The sequence below is a fragment of the Plectropomus leopardus genome, chromosome 14, assembly GCF_026936395.1.
Source record: "Plectropomus leopardus strain MGB_pleo_1.0 chromosome 14, ASM2693639v1, whole genome shotgun sequence".
NCBI classification, from domain to species: Eukaryota; Metazoa; Chordata; class Actinopteri; order Perciformes; family Serranidae; genus Plectropomus; species Plectropomus leopardus.
In genome coordinates this window covers 12,287,550-12,310,981 of record NC_142189.1, presented here as the reverse complement: position 1 = coordinate 12,310,981, position 23,432 = coordinate 12,287,550, and the positions used below count along the sequence as shown (strand labels likewise).

At 41.2% G+C, this 23,432-nt stretch overlaps 1 protein-coding gene across 4 annotated transcripts in view; it reads left to right on the top strand.

Annotated features, from left to right (window-relative positions):
• Positions 1-23,432, top strand: part of pcnt (pericentrin) — a 50,586-nt gene that overhangs the window by 15,224 nt on the left and 11,930 nt on the right. For 3 of the 4 annotated variants that reach the window (XM_042500152.2, XM_088087286.1, XM_042500150.2), the window contains 32 exons: positions 101-227; positions 461-580; positions 661-739; positions 1,336-1,440; positions 2,067-2,178; positions 2,262-2,302; positions 2,384-2,506; positions 2,635-2,881; positions 3,016-3,166; positions 4,106-4,559; positions 4,664-4,861; positions 4,988-5,059; positions 5,988-6,092; positions 7,132-7,284; positions 8,074-8,220; positions 11,424-11,584; positions 11,986-12,158; positions 13,150-13,331; positions 13,427-13,589; positions 13,792-14,034; positions 14,521-14,753; positions 14,971-15,078; positions 15,388-15,408; positions 16,165-16,401; positions 16,499-16,672; positions 16,897-17,049; positions 17,140-17,319; positions 17,517-18,536; positions 21,143-21,313; positions 21,455-21,644; positions 22,702-23,039; positions 23,144-23,246. In XM_042500152.2, the coding sequence (XP_042356086.2) occupies positions 101-227; positions 461-580; positions 661-739; positions 1,336-1,440; positions 2,067-2,178; positions 2,262-2,302; positions 2,384-2,506; positions 2,635-2,881; positions 3,016-3,166; positions 4,106-4,559; positions 4,664-4,861; positions 4,988-5,059; positions 5,988-6,092; positions 7,132-7,284; positions 8,074-8,220; positions 11,424-11,584; positions 11,986-12,158; positions 13,150-13,331; positions 13,427-13,589; positions 13,792-14,034; positions 14,521-14,753; positions 14,971-15,078; positions 15,388-15,408; positions 16,165-16,401; positions 16,499-16,672; positions 16,897-17,049; positions 17,140-17,319; positions 17,517-18,536; positions 21,143-21,313; positions 21,455-21,644; positions 22,702-23,039; positions 23,144-23,246 (6,084 nt within the window). The remainder of the gene's footprint in view (positions 1-100; positions 228-460; positions 581-660; positions 740-1,335; positions 1,441-2,066; positions 2,179-2,261; positions 2,303-2,383; positions 2,507-2,634; positions 2,882-3,015; positions 3,167-4,105; positions 4,560-4,663; positions 4,862-4,987; positions 5,060-5,987; positions 6,093-7,131; positions 7,285-8,073; positions 8,221-11,423; positions 11,585-11,985; positions 12,159-13,149; positions 13,332-13,426; positions 13,590-13,791; positions 14,035-14,520; positions 14,754-14,970; positions 15,079-15,387; positions 15,409-16,164; positions 16,402-16,498; positions 16,673-16,896; positions 17,050-17,139; positions 17,320-17,516; positions 18,537-21,142; positions 21,314-21,454; positions 21,645-22,701; positions 23,040-23,143; positions 23,247-23,432) is intronic. The other variant, XM_042500151.2, reaches the window with a different exon arrangement.

The following is a 23,432-nucleotide window of genomic DNA, read 5'->3' as shown; positions in this document are numbered from 1 at the left end:
GTCTGTGATGCGATATGAAGCACAGAGAAAATAGAGCTTGACTGCATGCATGCTCTTACCTTTTTTCTGTCTTTGTTGTCGACCTTTTTTTCTCTCACAGAGCTGAAGGAGCAGCTGCTTGCTCGCTCATCTCGCGTTGATGACATTGAGCGCCTGAAGACAGAGTTTAATGAACAAAAACGGGAAATCAAAGAGCAGAATGAGGCTGAGCTGGAGAGCCTGAGGAGGTATGAGACCACAGTCTTGATGCATTCAATCTTATAAAAGTCTTTACCGATATTGCCTCTCCGGTTTTGAAATGTAATGTTTAAATTAAAATCTATGGTTATTTATCACTGATGTGGTTTGTACATCCTGCTTTATTTTGGTCACAGTCATGATTGTCAGTTATCTGTCACCTGTTCTCTCCCTGCCCTTTCACTGACCAAATAATAAATGTTTTACCTTCGTCCTCCTGCAGGTACTTTGAGCAGCGATTGCGTGCAACAGAGGAGAGCTACAGAGAGGAAATTGCTCTGCTCCAGCTGAGGCTAGTGGAAAGTGCCTTGGAGGAAACTGTGCTTAAAACTGCAGATGACAGGTAGGTCACAAGACCAAATATACGCACTTAAAACTTGGATAAAATTCTTCTGATATAAATGCATTTGGCTTCTGTTTCAGTTTAATATTTCAAGGCCAAACTAAGGAGGAAAAAGATGATGTGCTTTCTGATACCAGCCTCAACCTGGAGAAACACGAGGTGCGTACATACTGTGTGAGGAAATCATTGATATAAGGCATTTTAAAGACCCTGTGTTGATTTTTTTTTTTGGTATTGAGCACTTGAGAACTGCAGGTTTCATGAGGTAATTATCTTTATTTTTTCTGCACATTTTATTTGCATTAGTGTTGTGATCTTAATCACTATCTTTCTTGTTTCAAGTGTTTTTTTTTAACCGCAGAAGATAATACATAAAGTTTATTGTCGGTCACTGCTTATTTCCATTTATATAAGCAAATTATAAAATGCATGTACACACGCAGGTGTAAAACAGATCATTTAGAAGATAAAGGATTGTATTTTGAGATTGGAAAAATATATAAAAAAATAAGCAAGTGAAGAGATAGAAAGAAACACTTTTTCAAAAATAAAAGAGTAATAAAAGAAAAACTGACAGATAAAGATGTGTGTAAACTAAATTCAAGAGACTTATAAAACAAATCTAGGAGCATTACTCAGATAAGGTGGTCTAGGAGCATTGATTTCCTTTATCTTCCCCCACAGTCTTTCTTATCTTCCTAAACCTGTCCTCTTTATCACAGTACATCCTAAGTATCGTGTTATTTCTCATCCAGGAAGCTCATGACTGTTTGCGCCTTCAGCTGGAGGAGAAACACAGAATGGAGCTCTCCAGTCTCCAGTCTTCAATGACTCTTTCCTTCAAGGAGGAGCTGAGACAAGTGAGACATTCAGTCTTTAATGCCTAATATGAGAGGCGCTGTTGGTAAGGTTGCACAATATATTTTTGTGTTTTTTTTAATGATCATCGTGGCAATGAAAACATTGCAAAAACTATGATATTGCACAGTATTGGGACTTTTTGAGTCTGTTAAAAGAGAGAAACAGCAGAAAACACTTTTAAATGTTACTATTCACCTTTTTCTTTAATGCTGCTTTTTGTGTTCAGTTTGTTAAATTAAAAAAATCATTTTCATCTTTTAAAATTCAACAAGCAATACTTTATAGTTTAACAATACACTGAACGTAGCAGAGGCAGAATAAACACTACGTTTTAATATCTGTTTATTATCGCTAAGTAATGTTTTTATCACAATATTTAATGTTATCACATTGCATTCTTTTCTCATAATGTGACTATCGGGTTAATGGGGCACATTTTCAAACATTGTCTCCTGGAAGGGGTTTGTAGTGCTGCATTTTGATGCTAATATAAAAATCACTCATCCAGCATCAGATAGATAAGGGCAGAGGGGCTTCTGAAACTCAATGACCCTCCAACAAGCAGAGTATATCGACCCTTTTACTCTCTGATTTACTTGTTTTTATATCATTCCTTGCACATTAGGTTCGCTCAGACCTCACTGACCAGTACTATCAAGAGCTGCAGGAGAAGAAGACTCGTCATGCCCTTGAGCTGGAGCAACTCAGAGCCAAACTATCTGACCGTCACTTACAAGGTACTTCACACAAAAAAAATACAGACATGGGGTTGAGAAACTGAGCAAGTTAAATAACATGTTCTTATACATCTTCGTTGCAGAGCTTACCAGAGCTCGTTTGGAGGCTGCACGGCATGTTGAGGTGAGAAAAGATATTTAAATAAAGACATATTACACAGAGTTTATGGGCATAACAATGTGAGGTTGTGGTGATTTTCAATAGGTGGAGGTTGAACAGAGGATGTGGTGTCACACTGAGGAGCTGCACACAAAGTTGGGCATCATCAGTTCCCTGGAGAACCGACTCTCTGCCTTGAGTAAACAACATGATGCAGAAATACAAAAGGTACACACTCGTATACAGGCCTGCACACTAGAAAGTTAAAGATAAACAGAAAGTTCTACAAAAAACACAGATTTAATGGTACAATTTGTGAATTTTACTTTTGTATTTGCTCTTGCCAACTTCCACAGCTGAAACAGGACTTTGCTGGGGAGCTTGTCCATCTGGAGGAAGCTCTTAAACAGGAGAGGGAGGATGTTCAGGAGCAGATGAAGAGGTTGAGAGAAGAACTCCAAGAGCAGCATGAGGCAGAGCTCTCAGTCCTGAGGCTGGACCTCCACAAAGAGACGGAGAAGGAGAGGACTCGCTTTGAAAAAGCACTTGATGAAGAGAAGGAGAAGTTAAAGTCTCTACAAGCTGCTCTGGACAATGATGAGAGTAAGAGCATTTTTGAAAGACCCACATGGTTTTTAGTAGTCTGTCAGTTCATTGTAGCTTCCAGTTAAATCAGATATATTTTGAAATTGAATAATTTAAATGTTCTCCATCAGCTTGTGCATTTTGTCTGTCAGGCCCACAGGTTCTGATCGTGCGGCAGAGACTAAAGGCCCAGTATGACAGTGAGCTGCAGAGGGCAAAGAGCACCATGGCAACAGAAATCAAGGAGCTCACTGCTCTTCTCCAGGAGGAGGCTGAAGAGCGGCTACACCAAGCCCAAGAGAGGTGAGCTCTATGGAGGCTCAAGATCCTTCAGACCTGATAGTGGCTGGAGTTTGTCAGTTAGACCCTGACACGAGTCATGTTTGTGTGCTGTTCCTTTCTCTTCGAGTGGACCACCACTCGAAAGACAAAAATCTTTTTTTTTCTCGTTTGAATTTTTGTGCCATAAATTACACATATGATGATTGTCAATTTAAAAGATACATTTTTTGAGTCCAGAATGTTGCAGTTTGTCATAATGTCATTTAGTTTTGTGTGAAACTGCTCAGTGAACTTCATCTCTCACCTCACACAATATACGTCACCAACACCAGCATGGCATTTAGCTTAGGCAAGATAAAAATTATTTTAAAAATAATAGCAAGTGTCGTCTTGAAATTGGTTGTTTTTGTGGCAAACAATACGAAACTCAAATGTATTCTGTTCAAAACAGATAATACTGGCAAATATTATGGTATTTATTTCTACGATTTAGTGTAATTTTCTGTTGATCTGCGCTGCAGCTATGGAGGTGATGAGAAATGTTCCTTTTTTCCCAAAAGTGTTTCATCTAGTCCTACCCTACTGTGCTGTTTTGACTAGTACTAACCCTAACCGTGAACACTCTGCCTTCATCCTAACTGTGACCAACCTTAAAGTTTCGGCATGAAGAGTACCAGATATTCACAACACAATAGTGTGGGACTCGGCGAATGAGCTAATGGGAAAAAACTAAAACTGACAGTCCACTTTAATAGCTATTTTGATATTTATCAAACATGACAAATTTTCAGCGACAGTGTTGCGTTAATGATTAAAAAAACTAAATGTTATCCATCAATTTACTGCAGACTGATGTGTTTTTCCTGAAATTGTAACAAAATCACATCCAGTTTCATCTTAAGGACCCTTGGAAATGCCTTGTTTTGAGAAATTTGTGTTATTTTATGTCTGTGTCTTCAGGTTCCAAGAGGAAAAAGCAACGTTGGAGCAGAGTTTGGCCCAAAAGTATGAAATCTCTCTGGCAGAGCTGAAGAACAAACATCAGACTGAGCTGGAACATGAGAGAGCGACACTACTGAACAAACACTCACAAGAGAAGGACGCACTCAATGCCAAACACAAAGCACAACAAGATTCACTTGGTGCCAGTCACAAGGATCAGCTTGCAGCTACGGCCGCGGAGCTCGAGTCCAAACACAACGCCGAGCTTGTTGCCTTGGAAGCAGCTCTTAATTCCAAACGAAAGGCAGACCTTGAGAGTCTGGAGGCTGTTTTTCAGGACACCAATCAGGCTCAGCTGGAGGCTTTAGAAGCCGAGTTAACTCGCAAACACCAGGAAGAGAGGGATGAACTGGAGAAGAGGATGCTGGGTAATATGGACACTTTGGAGGCCACATACCTGCAGGAAGTGCAGGTGAGGACACAGAGTTTGTAATGTCGAGCCAAGTACATAATACTGCTGTTGTTTATGGTTTCCCAGTTTGTCAGTGCTTTTGAAAGCCTTTATTTTTTTTTCAGACTCTGCGTGATGAAATGGTGCAACTTGAAGAGAAACATCGTCAAAACCTGGATCGTCAGAGTTCAGAACGTAAGCAGCTAATGGAGCGCCACGCCGCCGAGCAGCTGTCTGTCAGAGAGGAGCTGAGGAAAGAGCTCGCTCAGATGCACATTGAGAAGTTTAGTGCCATGGCAGCAGAGCTCAGCCACGTTCACAAGGTGAGGTCGACTGCCGGCTGGTTTACATCCAGTCAAATTCAAAATCACAGTTGGCAAAAGTACAGGTAGTTTACAACTTCTACTGTCAACTTTGTCAAAATGTTTCTTTTTTCTTTGTTCTTACAGGCTGAGCTGGCGACTCAAAAAGAGGCCTTAGACACTGAGCACTGCAAAGCCCTGGAAACCCTGAAAAAACAGGTACTCATGCAATCATCTATATGTTATTTTGGTTTTCAAATTCCTACAGAGCCTGAATTTCAAGTGTCTTCAATAATGGCTCAGTAGTTTTAAGTCTACATGCTAACCTAAATACGAAATATTGAATGTTTTATTGTCCTTAAATTAAAAAAAATTCAAAACAGCTGTTTCCACTGATTTAGAACATGTTTGTGTCGGTTGGCGATCACATACTACTGCACGTGACTGCACCATTTTGTCATTCCTACCTTGAAACAGCATTTATTCACAGTCTTTACAAGGAAAGAATGTGAAATTCTAATACTAAATAAAGTCTTTTCATGTCTGTTGGGTGGGATTTCCAAATAAGACAGAAAAAGGGACATTTTATGCAGCTAAATTGAAGGCTTGGATTGTTATCATAAATTGCTTGTGCAGGGCAATATATATACCATGAGACATTATGCTGTCAGTCTATTTGTATTTTACCTTTGAAGGTAATGCTGGGAAACACTACGGCAATAGTGGATTTTTAGAATTTTTGCATCTGTGTACTCGAGTATCTTGAATTGATGTGTATTTGATTTGCAGAATTAGAAAAAACAATTTATTGATACAATAATAAGATAAATGTTTTGAATGATTTTCTAAAAATATACCACTATGTATATTACAATGCAATATGAAATGACATCACAAAACTACAGCTCATATGTGATATACGATTTTATCCATTTTGCAAACTCTTGTGTTGGTGTTAAATTAATTTTCTCTAATGCTTTTGAATGCTATTTCATTTCAATAGTGTTACTAAATCATATCATTACTTTTCTTTGTTATGAGTGTTTAGACAAAAAACCTCCATGATGGTTCATGTTGACTTTTCACTCCTGCTCTCTCCAGTTTGATTTTGTCTTAATAGTTAGAAATATTTTTTTGTCTTTCTCAGGTTTTGGAACTCGAGCAACAGCACAGCACCGCTCTTCAGGAGCTCTCACACACGTGCACTACTGAGAAAGAGCAACTCATCACACAGCACCAGCTCCAGCTCCAGGTGTGTGAATATGCCTCTTTTACAGCGTGAGTTAAAGGGATAGTTTGAATTTTATTAGTGGGGCTGTAGGATGTACCTATCCATAGTCAGTGTATTACCCTGTTTGGAGAAGCAGCCAGAAGTGTTTGCATTGAAACAAAGCAGTGTACTGCTGTGGATGGGATCAGAAACAAAACATGAAAGCCACCCAAAAAAAAATCAGTGTAAGTTCAAGCGTATGCGCTATTTTGAATATTTTTACAGCTTTGTTTTGATGTCAAAGCCTTTTTGACGGGGGAAGGAAGCAGTTATATCATCCTCTTCACAGCCACCAGACTCTGCTGCCTTGATTGGTTAGTTTATTTGTGTTATTATGTGACTTGATGTTTTAAGTGGTTACTTCAGACTCACCAAAGTCACATAATAACACAAGCTCACTTAATGATCGAGGCAGCAGTAGACCAGCAGCTCCTGTGTTCTGTGAGGTAAAAATTATGTTTTTTGTCAAAAGAATTTGCTGGTTGTTCCCTGTCAGAAAGGGCTGTCTGTCTGCAAGCAAAAACAGTGAGAATTATTATAATATAGCGTACACTTACACTGATACTGTTTTATTTTTTATTTTTTTATTTTTTTTCAAGGTGGCTAAAATCTTATTTAATGCTGCCCCCGTCCCAAGCAGCACATTGCTTAGCATCCATGCCAGCACTCCTGCTTCTCCAAACTGGGGGTGCCGACTGCCATCTACTCTAAGTAATACACTGACAATAGATAAGTACACCCCCCAAAAAAACTAATTAAAAAAAACCTCGAACTATCCCTTTAACATCCCGTGCTCTGCCTGGCGAGTTGTTTTAATGGTTGTCAGTGGAGTTCTTGTCTCTGTGGCTCTTACAGCCCATTAGAGAGGGGATTACACAGAATTATTGTTCATCCTTCATAATGGTGTATTTGTATGCAGAGACACAAAGTATTTATTTGGATGCACTATGAATCTAAGCACTTGACCCATCTTAATATCGTGGCATTAAACAAACAATGTTGCACGTGTCTGCTGCTGTAGGAGCTGAGGGGCGTCTCTGCACGGGAACTGGAGGCATGTCGCAGGGAGCTTGAAGAGGAGTCATCGAGGCAACGTCAGCACTTCCTCGAAGAGGTGGAGCTCCTCAAAGTCCAATCAGAGGAGAGACTGCAGGACAGGATTAATCAACTGAAGGTAAAAGATGAGTGATGAGGAAAAAGATGTGGATTGCTGCGAAGCATCTATTTTGCTAAACATCTTTAATATTTTAACACCTTTTACACACCCCGTAGTCTGAATACAATCACTAATTTCATGCGAAAAAATCTGATATTTCCCATTTCATTTTAAGTTGTGTGTTTATTTGACTTTATATGTTTGAAACATCATTATGTAATATCTCTGGATTATAAGAGCTGTCGTGTGTGTGTGTGTGTGTGTGTGTGTGTGTGTGTGTGTGTGTGTGTGTGTGTGTGTGTGTGTGTGTGTGTGTGTGTGTGTGTGTGTGTGTGTGTGTGTGTGTGTGTTGTGGCATTGCCCTCTCTAAGCTCCAGCTGCACCAGTTCAGTCCTCGGGATAGCTCTTCCTGTTGGACTCTGTCCCACTGGAGCTTTAGTCAAACCCAGTTTCCACATAATCCCACCATCATCATATATGTAGAAGTGTCCTTGTCCGTCTGTCTCTCTGTTCTGAGTCTGTGTTGCTATGCTGTGAGTGTGTTTGTGTTACCGCCATCTGAACAGTGGCTAAATGGGATGGACCTAAGCTTTTTATCCTCTGATGCAGAAGGTTTTAAGGCTGAAGGTACTTTTTTTTTCAGACATTTGGCATTTGACCATCTGAAATGTGCAAGCCAGCAGTCAGCCGTAAGCCAGTGAGACATGGCCAGCTATCTCTGTAGCTGAAGAACAAATAGACCTGCGCTCTGCTGCAGCTTTTTAATATGGTGATTTGATTTACCGACATCACTGCTTTCTTTTGAAGACGGAGTTCGAAGAGCAGAAGGAGGCGGAGCTCGAGGACCTGAGGCGGAGCTTCACATCTGAACAGGAGGAGAAGGAGCGGAGCTACACGGGCAAAATGAGCCAGCTCACTTTCCAACTGCAGCAGCTGGATGCTGTGGTTGCCCAGGTACTAGACGCACATGAAATCCCTATCTAGTCTTGTGTTTATATAGATTTTACACTTTAATGCTCTTTCTGCAAAAGATGATGACACCTAAAACTTCACTTTACTCGGAGCAAGACTGGACAGGCCTCAGAAAATGTGTTATATCATGGGCGTGGAGGCTTCAAGGACAAAAACTAGACAGTGTGGGAATCAAGAGTTGAGAGAATGTTGCTGCTAAGGCATAACATCCATAGGCTAGATTTTGCATGCATAGGATTACACCTTGTTAAAGAGATTATCATATCAATGAAACGCCACACTAATCTTGTGTTTGTATGTTTGTGTGAGTTGTGGAGTCATGCCCTCTTGGTTGAAGCCTGCAGAAGAACTGAAATGATTAGTTGGGCTATCAATAATCCGTAAATCTTTTCAATTGTGGAGATTTGCGGCTTTGTTTTGTCTTTTGTTGGAATTACGTGAATATCTCGTGGTTTTGGATTGCTGGTCTGACACAACAAGTCATTTGAAGACATTGCTTTGAGCCTCAGGAAATGTATTTACTGACAGTTTTTTAGACTTGAAAACTAATTCGAGACTATAATTGTCAGGGAGCATTTCCTTGAAACAGCTAGCAGAATGCAATTTGATTTAGAATATTTGAATGATTCCAGTAAAAACAGCACGCTGGGGAGGGACCTGTCACCGATATTGATTGGCGGTAATGGTGGTCAATTTGACGTCAGCAGTGCTAACAACAGCAATATCATTTATGAGTTTTCAGTGATTAAGGGCAAGTTACGTTAGTTTGTACAAATAATAAGCGCGTTTCAGCTGGGCATCTGTTGATGCAAAGTACTACATTAATGTCACAATACAGACCCATTGTTTGACATAATTTAGTCCATCTACATGTCAATATATATTTGCGTTATTTAACTGTATGTATTTTCCGGTATAACAATGTGATGGTTTATTGGAGAACTACTCATCTGTCAGGTAAAAGTCATTTGAAAATCTGCAGAATTTCAGTTTAGTTATGGTTGCAGCAGTGCCTGCAGAAAAATCAAAAATCAAAGTGTATTTTTGTAGATCAATTATTTAAAAACAAAAGGTATGAGCAAGCGTGTAGGTTTTGTACGCCGGTCAGTAACTGGCAGAATTTATTGTCAAGGGGGAGAAACATAACAATTAATTTCATTGGATGCCAAATTAGTACACACCCCTGAGAAGAGTCATCAATGTTTCTTTTTTTTTTTTTTTTTAGTTTTCCTCAAAATGATAAACTCTAAAACACCATTAAGAATTCCTAAAAAATGGCATTATGTCATGGTTGGCCTGACAGTGGCGTATAGGTGACCGTCAGTGCAAGTCATATTTGATTTTTAAAAAGAAAACCCAAATAATATTTTAATTTCATGTGTACTTTAATGATCAAAATAATCTATAAACTCAAACATGCATTTATATTAATTTATGTCTCCTCATGTTTATTTGATCATATTTGTCTGTCAGTCAGAAATTATGGAGCAAAGTCTTACATTGTTGTTGGTTGTTGGGGAGATTGTCTAACACACAACGCTTACATGTTAATTGTTTACTGTCCCCATTGTTACTAACAGGTAGTCATTAAACTCCCCATAAAATCTAAACTATATCTAAAAAAATATTTTTTGACTGCACAGGGACTCACTTCATAAATAAATTTGGGATGTCTGTTATGTGCCTCTCTTATATTAATTCTGTAAATCCATGATAAATCTTGTTGGCACTATTGGCATAAACGGTTGCTCGTGTATGTATACTTTTGTTTCCATGGCACCTTCATGGCTTGGCTCTTGATAGTTAGATATTAGCACACACACACACGTACACACACACACACACACACACACGTACACGCGTGCATGCATACACACACCCATGAGGTCAGCAAAGAGAGGTTGGGAGGGGGCTGTTGTCAGGGCAACAGCATTGTTTTGTGGAGCCAGGTGGCTGCATGAGAGGTGTTTGATGGGAGGGAGCGGGAGGGAGAGGAAAAAAGAGAGGGAAGACGTGGTGAAAGGGAGAGAGAACGAGAGGACAGAGGAACCAAAGGTAGGAAAAATTTACTCCAGCAGTGCATTAAAACGCTGATAAAGACTCCACTGAGAGAAAGTGCAGCAGTGAATCCAGAAGTTGTGTTTGCCTTAATCCCACACGGACTTGGCACCTAACTGGGGAATTTCTGCCAAGACAGCCTGATGATTACAGTCTCTGTGTGCATGTGCGTGTGTATGTGCGTGTGTATGTGCTTTTGGCTGATATTAAAGGAGGAGGAATGTGGGGTTTTTTTTTGTCTTATAGCGGATGAAATTAATGTATTTTCGGCACTGATAGTGGTGTTTGTCATTGGTGGATAAGGCCGATTTCTCTGATAATCCACATCTGGTTTTGACTTCCTTTTGTATACAGAACATGCCTTCTGCTTTTGTCATGCTCTTGGCTCTGATAGTAAGCAAGTGGCCATGTGATTTTTGTTATTTCTCTTGTACAGGAGACTAAGAATGAGAAAAAAAATCATTTCTTGGATGCATTGCAGTTCTCTCTCGAAAAATGATCTCTGGATGTAGAAAAGTAAATATTTAAGACTCAGTTCTTGCCAATATGATCGCCTGTAACAATTTGTAAGGCTATTGTCCTTACATCTGAGTCAACTTACATTCTAACTTAAGCTACTTGTTGAGTTTTGGTGAGGAGGGTGGAGTTGAAGGACAAAGGGACAATGGCTACACTTTATGCACTGTTTATTTTAATCATGGATCATTAGAAATATGCTATGATTTTAAGGTAGCAAGTAGTCACAAATTGACAAAAATAAATCATACTTGGAAATCAAAAAATTTAATGCGTCAAGATGCATCTGTAATCCTTTTATAATCATATCGTAATCCTCTGAATTGGAATTGAACCCTGGAGTGATTCCTATTCCCTAATGCAAAATATATGATGCTTTTTGAACAAATAGAACAAGCGTGCAGGGAGCCAGTCTTTGAGATGTTCAATGAGAAATTTTGGTTTGAACTTCTCGCCATCATTTGTTGTCAATGCATTGTTTCCCCCCTGCCTGGCGCACATGGGCAGTTTTTAAACAAGTCTCGTAGCTCAGGAGGCAGAGGAGGGAGTTAACAGGTTTGTGTTGATTGTTGGTTTAAATTAACAAACTTTATCTGTGTTTGTTTTTCAAGCTGCGAGCAGAGGTCGGCTGTCTGCAGGGAGAATTAAAGGGGAAGCGTGCGGAGATGGAGACCTTGGACACTCTCCTCCAAAGACGAGAGCGAGAGAGTCAAGAGGGAGGCAACCTTCTGAGGATGCTCACTGATGACCTGCAGACTGCTAAAGAGGACAGGTAAGAGATGCTCTCTGTTGAGTGTCCTGTGTTACACTTAAACATGTCTTAATGGTGAGGAAACCAGCCATCTGTTAATACACCTGGTGACTTTTTTCAGTCAGATTTTTGACATGTCAAGCTAATGGCAACTTTGGACTACACAGATAATAACAGATTCAGTATGCTCTCCAAAACCGGAGCATGAATTAGCTGCATGTTTAATGAATACCCAGAAAAAAACTATTTTAAACTGTCTGCCCTGAGAGCTCTTGTAGGTACTACTTTGTGGTTTTTACTGTGTTTTCTAACCTTGAAATTGTATTACTGTCAGTTTGTCAATTTACCAAATAATTAGTCTCTGAACGGGCATGTACTGTGCTCTAGCGTTTGTGTGTCTGATGTCACTGTTGTTTTCCCAGACATAAACTGCACCAGGCCAATGAAAAACTGAAGAGAGTGCTGATTGAGATGATTCGAAGCACCATCGCAACAGAAGATCTGATTGGACAAAAGATCAACGCCAGAGCCAAAACACCTGAGCAGGGGACCAATCGGAGATGCTCAACAGGAAACAAAGATGCACAAGAGTCAGGTCTGTGGGCATCTCATTTATTGTGACACACATGACCAAAATTAACATTAGCGAATATTCACCTCCCGTTTACTTGACTGTTATTGGCTGTAATTTTCCAAGTGAGCCAAGGTGGAAGAGACAGTGATTGTTAGCATGTCTAACCAGCCAATATTGTTTGATATTGGCCGTAAAAATACAAACTGACCCCCATGAGAGATTCTTCCTGGCTGCCAGCGAGTCAGGAGACATCCATGGAACGCAAGAAAATGTATCAACAACATCATGTTTTTCTGTATTTATTAGCAACCTTGTTAACAACCATTATTGACATTAACAGACTACACACCTGCAATCTCATTTCTGTGTGCATTACATCTGGCCCTGCCCACATTTAGCATGGATATCGCCTCTTTAAGTGATGATCACTTGCCTGTATTTGCTATGACTGTGCCCTTATGCGTTAATGATACAGGGAAGAACATTGTTCTTTTTGCACAGTCAGATTTTGTTAAATATAGAGTAGGCGTCGACCTATATTGATTTTTCAGGGCAAATACCGATTATTAGTACTTAATACGACCAATATCCAGTATTTGGAACCGATATGCATTTACAATAAAAATGACATTTTTTCCTGTCAAAATTAAGAATTTGAAATATAACAAGCTTCAACACAAAACTTTGTTTAAATGCCTGAAACTTATAATCACATACAGCAAGTTCCCTGCAACTTGTTTTTATAGGTTCAGTGAGAATTTAAATAAAACATAATAAACCAAAAAACAGCTCCCTGAGGATTTACAAAATAAAAGTTCCTCCCATGCTGACACTTTGTTTGCATGTATTGCAGACTGCCTTTCCTTGTGTTGTAATTCACACACTTTTTCATCAGTCAATTTTATCTGTGATCATTAAAATAATCGCCGGTACAGATATTCGGCAAAATGTTTGTGCAATTTTACTGTTTGCGTCTGTGCAACAAATCATTTTTGACTTACTCTTTTCGTAGGCATTTCAGTTGCAGACTTTTCTTCAGAGGACATGGAGCTGACGCAGCTGCTCTGTGAGAGCCTGCTGGTGTCAGATACTCAGATCAATCCTGGGGGAGAAGAAGCGGCTCTGAACGCCTGCAGCAGACTGCGTCACACTGTTGACACGCTGCTGGAGCTGCTCAACCAGGCCAACACACAGGTAAAGGATGCATTATACCTGCTGATACCTCAACAAACACACAAAAACCTCCTCTCTTCTTCATAGTATTGTTCGCCGTCTCACTTTTTCTCCAGCTGGAGCAGACTCATGGTGTCCACCTCTCTCTCGAGGAGAAGTTCTCTCAGGGCAGAGACGACTCCGCCCAACTGCTTGAGCAGCACACTCTCCTGATGGAGCAGCTCGATCAGGAGGCGAAACTGAAGAGTAAACTCCAGCTGGAGCTCCACAAGGCAGAGGGTGAGCACTGCATCCTCGCTGGCTCCACTTCACTTGTCTACTCTTATGCTGCCAAATTACAGCAGTTAATCCACTGACTGTTGCCACGCCTGCCTATGCTCAAATTTTATCTATTGCACTGAAGTTTAAACATAACATAAAGGCTATTTCTGATGCTAAGCATGATGATGTCATACATTTTGGATTTGCATTATGTGTTCAGGTCTTCTGGAGGGCTACGTGGCTGAAAAAGCAGTCCTAGAGGAGTCTCTACAGCAGAAGGAGGCACAAGAGGAGAGGCTAGTGGAGGAGCTGGAGGGCCTGAAGGTGAAGCTACACCAGATGCAGGGCCTCACCGCAGAGCTGGACAACCTCAGACTGAAGCACCAGGAGCTCAGTGAGGAGCATGCACTTCTCCTGCGTCAGAAGGAGCATCTTTCTGCCGGTCTGGGGGAGAGGGAGAAAGGTAAGCAGAGAAATCATGAAATCGTGTGCGTCTGTCTGCAAAAAATATTACATGACCTCTTTAGCGAGCTTGACCACACACTTATAATAATGTCTGTGCTCAGATGTTTCTTCTCTCCGTAGGCCATTGGCTCAATTTAGATCCTGACGCAGGTTTGTGGGTCAGAGTGGCGAATGAGTGTGTGTGTGTGTGACGAGGGGGTTGGGGATGAATATGCAATATACTTGCAGTGCTGTGTGAGGTTGCTGTTTGTGACATCGCCAGTAGCTTGTAGCAAAGGCTCTCTGAGTGCTGTGTCATTTTTACCTCTTAAAAGTGTTCTAGTTCAGAGCTGCCAATGCATTCAATGCCTTTTCAGGAGGAAAGGTGCAGTATTTGTAAAAGTATGTATTTAACTCCTCTGATGTTTTGGCTCTTAAAAAAAACCTGCGTGCACATATTTGCATCGAAACATTTTCCCTAACCTTCCTTTTTTTAATTTTCAAGCTCTACTGGCAGAGACGGAGCGGTTAACCCGGGATAGGCTGGACTTGCAGCGGCAGGCGGAGAAGGACCACAGCTCTCTGTCGTTGCGCCTCCGGGCCTTGGAGAGAGATCTCGAAGAGCAGGAAACAAAGGGCCTGGAGACGGAGCAGCACCACAAGACCCACACTGAAGATCTGCGCCAGCGCGTCCAGGCACTCGAGAAACAGCTAAAACACGACCGGCAGTTTATTGAGGTGATTTTAAAAATTCAAACTTTAAGTTTAAAATGTATTTCTTTTATATATCTGTTCTTTTGTTTGCAGTCTCTTAAACCTTACACCTCACATATGATGTTGCATTCTAGTTTCACTTTCTTTTTAGTTTTATTTCAGAGTGTCACAGGCAATTTTTCATGTTGCTGCTTAATGTAGCGGACACAGTCTCTCACATCACTTGTTCCCGTGCGTATAGGAGCAGGCTGTGGAGCGTGAACACGAGAGAGACGAGTTCCAGCAGGAAATCCGAAGCCTGGAGGCCCAACTCAGACAGACAGCCAGCGTGGATAACAAGGGACACAGGGTGAGGGGCATTCATTTGATAGCAAGTATATACAGATGCAAATATAAGGTAATATTTCTCTAGAGGACAATATCATATACAATTTTTTTTATTCATAGTTATAGTGCATTGTGTTTGCAGTGTGTGTGTTTTGATGTATTTGTTTGTGATGAATGTCTAATACTACTGATAAGATTATGAACCGGTTAACTGAAGTATATGTAATAGTAAAAATACTTACAGAGGTTGAAGTGATGAATGCATTGTTTGTTTGCCATTGAGCCTGACCTTTGCCATGTGTTTATCCCTGTGCTGAACGGATTGCTGTAGTTTGAGGACTTGGTTCTGCAGGTATGAAATCTAACTGTAGCGTACTTCTCTAAGCTCCTCTGACTCTTATGCATGGTGTGTATCCTGCGTCATTATTTTTGTGCAGTCATCCATAGATCCATTCTCACTGCTTGTCATACATTCATTCCCATTTCATCCAATGTTTGTTTATAATTTGCTTGTTTCACCTTCATGTCACTGCTCTTTGGAATGGCTTTAAGGGATAGTTTGGATTTTTCAAAGTGGGGTTATAAAAGGCACTTATCCATGTTCAGTGATTTTCCCAAATGCCCCCAGCTTGGGAAAGCAGGCGATAGTACTGGCACAGAAGCTAAGCAATGAACTTTTTTGGACCTGGGCAGCACCAAACCTTTCTTAGCCTCTGAAAAAAAAATAATACCAGTTTCAATGTACACTATTTATGGAATATTTTCACAGCTTTACCTCTCTGTCAGACAGCTCTTTCCGATCGGGATCTGTCCACAGCAGTACTTTGCTTAACTTCCTTACTGGTCCTGCCTTTTTCTCCAAACTCGAAGCGTGTCAACTGCCATCTACTGTGTGTAATATGCTGTCTATGGATAAGTTCCTCATACAACCCCTCTTCGAAAAATCCAAACTCTACCTTTAACTTCAGTGTTCGGTACCAGTGGCTGCAGATCCTGAAAGGCTTATTTATCTACAAAACTTGTAGCTTTCCATTTGCAAATCCTTTTCTGCTACTTAAAACTCCAGAAACTTGTCATCCAAAATGTCGTCCCCTCTATGTCTCTGCAGGTGGAAAGTCTACAAGCTATCATCAAAGACAAGACGGAGGACCACGCCTCCCTGCTTGCAGCCAATCAGCAAGCCCAGCGCGATCTCGCAGAGCGCAACGAGGAGATAGATAAGCTAGCTGGGCGAATCAGAGAGCTGGAGCAAGCACTGCTGAACAGCGCTGAGAATAATCGATCCATCAGTCAACTGGAACAAGAGCTCCACAGAGCGAAGTTGAGAGAACAGGAGCTCACGCAAGTAAGAAAATGTCTTGTGTAAAAACTTTAAATCACTCTAACTAACCTCTGCACCCACTCGTTTTTTTTTTTCTCACACATGTGCTCACTTTTGTCAGGACAAGGAGGCGCTGGAGCAGCAGCAGCTGTCCAACAGGCTCCAGATCTCCGCCCTGCAGTCCAAACTGGATGAGACAAGACACTGTTACCATGACAACACGCGTGACCCCACCCACGAGCTTAGCGATGCCCTGGATGCTGCTCAGCAGAGTCTACAGAGCAAAGAGCAAGAGGTCTATAAGATTTTAAACAAAGCTGGTTTATGGTAGCTGAGATGGTTTGGGCTGACTGATGCATGTGGCTGCAGCGCCACCTTTTGGTACAAATGTACAGAGTAGAGATGTGCAGACTTGAGCTTTCAGGGAATTCTAGTACAAGCGATGGCTTGTAGAAAGTTGTATGAATATACTGTATATATTTTGGTCTATATTTAAGAAGTAATGTTATGTCTTTCTAGATTGAGGTCATACTCAGCCAACTGGAGACGGTGCAGAGGGATTTGAGCATCAAAGAGGTTGAACTGAAACACCTCACACTGCAGCTGGAGCTGCTGACCAATCAGAATGCAGCTCATGTTAACGAGCTCCAAGAACAGATTGCTGCCCTAAAGGTAACTGCCTTCTCACCTGCATATTTATTTCTTTATAACTATGTTTTTAGATCCATTCTCTTAATAAAAGTAATTTCTGTCTGCTTGCAGGAGAATGTGTCTGCTCTCACGATTCTCAAGGAGGAGAAAGAAGGACAAAACGAGGTGGAGGATACAGAGGAGGATAATCTCCCTTCAGCGTTACTCCATGAGAAAAATCAGGAGATCGACCACCTCAACGCTGAGATCCAAAGACTGGAGCAGGAGCTGGAGAGCGTCAGGGAAAACGAGGTCAGTATAAATACACACAGAATACATGCAGACAGTGTGGAAGTTCCTGTAGTTGATGAGAAAAATAAAATTGTTTGATTATATTCTTTGTTTATTTTTTGTAAAAATGTAAATGTAATTAACTTTAATGCATATATATATTTCATAAATCAGTTTTTGTGAGGCTGATTCATTTTTCTGGTTTTTCTGATAAAAAGGCTTTAGAGGCTGAGCTCGAGGATCTGCGCTCACAGGTGGAGCACCTTCAGTCTGAAGTCATGAGAGTGCGTCAGGACAAACAGGAAGAGGAGGAGCGCCTTCATGAGGTCATCAGCACGCTGCAGGCAGAACTCGCCACGTTAGGGCCCAACCTGCACGAAGTCAGTGACTCTCAGGATTGTGACAGCGTCACTCCGTCACCGGCTCCCAGCCCCGAACCTCAGCGCTACCCCATCCAGGAACAAGTGAGGAGGGGAGGCCCACACAGCCTGAAGCAAGAGCTCAGTCTGAGTCACTCCGCCTCCTCTCGTCCCCTCCGATCTCGTGTCAAGGCCCTCCAGAGTCAGCTGGAGACTGCGGTGGCAGAGAAAGAGGGGCTGGAGCGATTACTGCTCACCCAGGAGGAAGAGTACAGAGGACACGGGGAGGAGTTCGGGAAGAGGCTGACAGCTGAGAGGGAGAGGGCAGATGAACTCCAAGGTGTCCTCGCTGTCAGAGAAGCCGAGCTGGAGGAGGTCAAAGCTCAAAAAGAAGAGGAGGCGCAGAAGTGGAAACTATCTGAAGAGGAGAGGGACAAAATTCAAGCCCAAGAGATGAGCGCCCTGCACAAGAAGAACGCCCACCTCAGCTCTCTGATTACAGAGCTCCAAAAGAAAGAACAGGAGAGCGCGAGCGTCATCGAGACCCTAAAAACAAAAGAGCAGGAGATGAAAATAGAAATGGAGGTCCTGAGAGAAACCAGTCTGACTCTTGAGAGACAAGTCCAGGAGGTGAGAGCCGAGGTGGGAGACATGGAGGAGCTGGTTGCTGAGGAGAGGACAAAAATTATAACGTTTGAGACTGTGAAGGGAGAGCTTTCTGCTGAACGCGAGGCGCTGAGGAAGAGGGAGAGACAACTCCAGGAGGAAATTGAAAGGCTCAGACAGGAAGTGACTTCAATGAGAGCGTGTATCCAGGACCTGACGGCTCAGCTCCATGAGAAGGAAACCAGTCAAGAGGAGGCTCAAAAGGAAGTGCTGGTGAGTGTCAGCCACAAGGTAAACTGCATTGTTTAGGCAGAGCTGCAAGTTGATTAAATGACTAGTCGAGTGTCATAAAATTAATTTGTAACTATTTTGATAACTGAGGAATCGTTTTTAATATTTTTTTTTATCAAAATGCTTCAAATGCAATGCAAAATGATTTTATGCTTCTAACATATGAGACTTTGATGCTTTTCTAATGATTCACTAAATAGATTTGGATTTTTGGACCTTTAATCCGATAAAACACACCATCTGAAGACGTCACCTGGGGCTCTCGGAAATTACACAGCATGTTTTGCTATTTTCTTATACTTTATTGACAAAACACTTAATCTATGAAAATATTTGGCAGATAAATATATAATTGCTGAAGTACATCTCTGCACAACCTAATGTGTGACCGGTGCGTCGGAGGAAGGAGCAATCTAAAACTGAAGAGAGAAACTCTCACACACTGTCCGCTCACTGCTGACACATTTATTGAGTGAATGAATAATATTTAACTATTTTCGTAACTGAGTAATTGTTTTTGAATAAATAGATAATGAAAATATTTTTTAGTTGCAGCCCTGGTTAAAAGCATAATCTGAGATAAAAACAGGATTCCCACGGTCATGAAAAACCTGGAAAAGTCATGGAATTTCACAGTCACATTTTTTCAGGCCTAAAAAAGTCAGTGAGTCAATGTGTGACAGTGTTTTGTTTACCATCATGTAAGTTTTCTCATTATTTTCCCCACGTTGCATCTCCCTTCATGTTTGTTCGCTAGCTGAAATTACATTTGAATCGAGTTTGAATCTGATATTTCTGAAAATGCTGGGCAAGAAAAAATAATATTATGGGTCCTTTAAAAGTCAATGAAAAGTTTTGAAATTTTGTCTGTAAAATATGAAACCCTGCATAAATGTAAACCAAGAGTTCAAACTCAGAACTGCAAACTCCTTACTTTTCAAACTTAAGGAAATAAACAATCAGAAAATAACCAGAGCTAAAGCTCTATTCACACAAAGCTACAATCACCTGAAGATCTTTGATTATTTATAATAATTGTGGTGATCATTGGTGATTTAAATCTTATGCATATCAGTCAAGTCCGTTTGTCAGGTGAAAATTCCACCACAACTTACCTGCCGTATCTTGCTTTAACCCACAGGTCATGTATATAATGTTTGTCTTGTGTTGGGAATCAGCATCTGTGTGATTTGGGGTCGTATTTAGGGTTTTTTATTTTCATATCACCTAGCGTCTGCTTCTTTGCCAGTGTTAAGAATTATAGAGGCTGTGTCTGTGATTATCATAAAAAGTTTTGACAGCATTTTCAGTGCAGGAGCCTCATCTCGCTGCACAGCAAAGAGACCCGTGTGCAGAAAATGCATTCTTGAATCCATCAGAGGACTGAAATCTTAAAAGATGATGAGAGTAAAAACATTTGACATTGTGTAGCAGAATCACGTCTGTTTGCTGAACCCACCGAAGGAGGTTAAGTCTGTACATGTCCTCTAGTATTGCTGTGTCGTATGTCTGTGTTGTGCAGAGTGGAGTTACAAATGACTGCACATTATATCCCTGGTAATAATGTCAGTAAATTTGAATACTTTGCTGATGCAGTGCGAATGTGCTGCACAAAACACAGACGTGTGGGTGTAATTTCTAAGTTAAATGAGGTCCCCTGGTAACACTTATCCCATCCAAATAGGCCTTAAGGAATTAATTACCTAAGATTTTGATGGTATAAAAGGCTATTAGTTAATAAACAGCAGTTGGAGAGGCCATTTTTTCCAGATAATCATGTCTTTAAATGTGCATTACTGAAGATTTATGAGGTACCGACAAGTCCTTGGTCATAAGAACCAGAACAAAAAACTTTCTCTTCAGCCTGTGCTGTAGGTTTGATGGGATGGATTTTTTTATTCAACAAAGGCCTTCAGACAACTTAGAAAACCTGCTTCAACAGGCCCCGTGTCTAAACAGGAAATATCTTTCTGCCACTTAACTTTTTTTTTTTGCTAGCATACAGCTGTGCTAGCAGCTGCAGCTGAGGGCACATCTGGTTACAGTTAACTGTCGTAACACGTCACATCACAGCGTCGCTCCTGAGGCAGCAGATCTTACTAACACAGAGGAAGTGACATTAAAATGAGGAAGAAGGAGCACAATCTTTGTTAGCTGCAGTTTTTAAAACCTCTGAGGAATTGTGTCTTTCATTTCTTTTCGTTCTAAGCTGGCAGGATGTGGTAAGGAGAAGTTGTGGTCGTCAGAGAGAATGCATGAAGGCTGTAATGCATTTGTTGGGCTGCTGCATGTCTTTGCAGTCTGATCTGTTTTTTGGGGAGTTCATAGTTGTTTGAAGCAAATGTAGCTGTTGTTGTAGTGTAAGGAAGTATCTAGCATGAGATTTGAAAGAATGAATGAGACATAATGACATCTGGTACTTGTTAAGCTGCTGTTTACATTGCAAGGCAAATCATCAGCGTGTCTTTTGTATAAACAGTACTTTTTTTACAAGAAAAAATATTGCATTTTGATGCCGAATTTTAATGAATATGAATTTAAGAAAGGCACTATGTTGCTGCTAACGACACTGTCTCTCTTTGTCTCAGACCCATGCTGAGGTGACCCTGGCCAAAGCCGACGCTGCCTTGAGACAGAGCGAAGCTGAGCTCTGCAGACTGAGGGCAGAGCATCAGGCTCTGAGGGCGGAGCTGGCTGCAGTGAAACAGGGTCTTAGTACCAGTACAGAGAGGGCTGAGAAGCTACATGAGGAAGGACAGGTGGGAATGAATATATCACTTAGTGCACAATATCAGGTATAAGTTGTAATGTGCCAATATTTAATCTGTCTGTCTCTCTTTACAGATTCACTGATTGTTGTGAGATAATGTGTTCTAATGTCACTTATTTCTGTTGGTTAGTCCAAAGACCGTGCCCTGGTGGACCTGGAGACTGACAACCAGCGGCTGAAGGAGGAGCTCCGAGGTCTACAAGAGGACCTGGCTGTACAGGAAGAGGAACTGGCCTATCAGAAAAGAGAACTACAGCAACTCAGACATCACTGTCCCCAGCAGGACACACTTCCTCACCATCAAGGATACCCACAGAAGGGTGAGTGCTGAAGGGAATATTATGATTTTTTTCAAGTGGGATTATATAAGGGCAATTCTTTCTAATCAGTGTATTACATGCAGTAGATGGCGCCCTGCACACCCCCAGTTTGGAGAAGCAGACAGAAGTAGCGACACAGAGGGACGCCCAGTAGCTCAGTAAAGCGGGCGCCCCATGTATAGAGGCTACATCCCTGCCACAGCGGCCTCGGGTTTGATTCCAACCTCGGCCCTTTGTAGCATGTCATCCCCTCTCTCTCCCCCTTTCACCCTTAAGCTGTCCTGTCTAATAAAGGCAAAAGCCAAAAAAAAATCATCTTTAAAAAAAAAAAAGAAGAAGCTAAGCAATGTACTACTGTGGACAGATGCAGCAGCGAAACATATTTGGTTTGGACTCACCAAAGTCGCACAATAGCACAAACAACTAATTGATTGAAGCTGCAGTAGACCAGCAACTCCTGTGTTCTGCAGGGTAAAATTACTGTTTTTGTTAATGGAGTCTGGTGGTTATGAAGAGAGCACAGATAGCAGCTTCAGTTCTTCGTCTAAAAGGGCTTTCTGATGGAAAAGTACAACTTTGAAAATATTCTAAAAACAGTGCACTCCTGTGACACATTCATACCAATTACATAGAATTTATGTTTATTTGAGTTTGAGCTATCCGTCTATAATGTAATGGTACTAGGAGTGCAGTGATGTTGGTCTGGATTGAAATCAACGGTGAATGTTACTCGAGCTTAAACTAAGTTTTTGGAAAAAGTCTACTTGCCAATGAAGGTAGAAGGTAGATTTATTAGTCATTTTTTAAACAAAGTTTAAAAAACAAAATGATATGTTTCCTTGATCCTGCTACATCTGAATACCAGCAGCTTGCAGATGTTATATTGGCCTCTTGGACCATGTAATGAGCCTTTTTTTAGTATTTATAAATATACCAACTCCATAGAATGATTGCGCTATAAGAGCTGTAAAACTCCACAGGGGAACCTTTAAACATGATGAAGTTACAACAGAAATGTGCTCTCATCATGACAATTTTTATTTTCTCCATCTGGCAGATATTTCTCACAGAGCTTTTGAGGACGTCGTCAGCGTCTCTCGAGATGAAGTCTCTCTGAGCTCTCCGGAGGTTTTAAGGAGACTCGAATGCTCCGAAGACAGAATCCCTGAGCGGTTCCACGCCTCCATTCTCGGCTCTCGTCTGTCTGAGCTCAGTGCTCTGAACAGCTCGGGCCTGGAGCTCCACCAGGTGAAAACGTCTCCCAGGGTTGTGATGGAACCTCCGCCACACTCCAGGACCATCACTCCAGATCCAGCCACACAGACTACCCACTCACCAGGCTCCGTGTCGGTGTCTGATAACTTCTCCATGCTCGACTCACTGGACACTGATAAAGTAAGTGGTCTAACATTTTCATGCATGCTACCTTTTGGGATTGTCTTTTGTTCAGATACAGTTTAATATTTATTTATATATTATTTTTTTTTAATTTTTTTTAGGCGCGTGAACTGGAAGATCTTGACCTGACAACACCGCCATCTCCTCTTGGCTCCACCTCCTCCTTGTCTGCACCAGAATGGGCCAGTGATGGATATGGCAGTAGTGAGTATCGCCACTTTTTTTAACATAGTTTTTGGACAAAATGGAGCGATATGGCACAGGTGAATAAGTTGCATCAGGCTTTGGCTACATAGACGACACTTTTTAGTAGCATCAGTTAACTGTTGGTTTTGACCTGTTAAATGATTTTCTTTGACAATAAAGAATATATATATAGTGTTCCTGTAG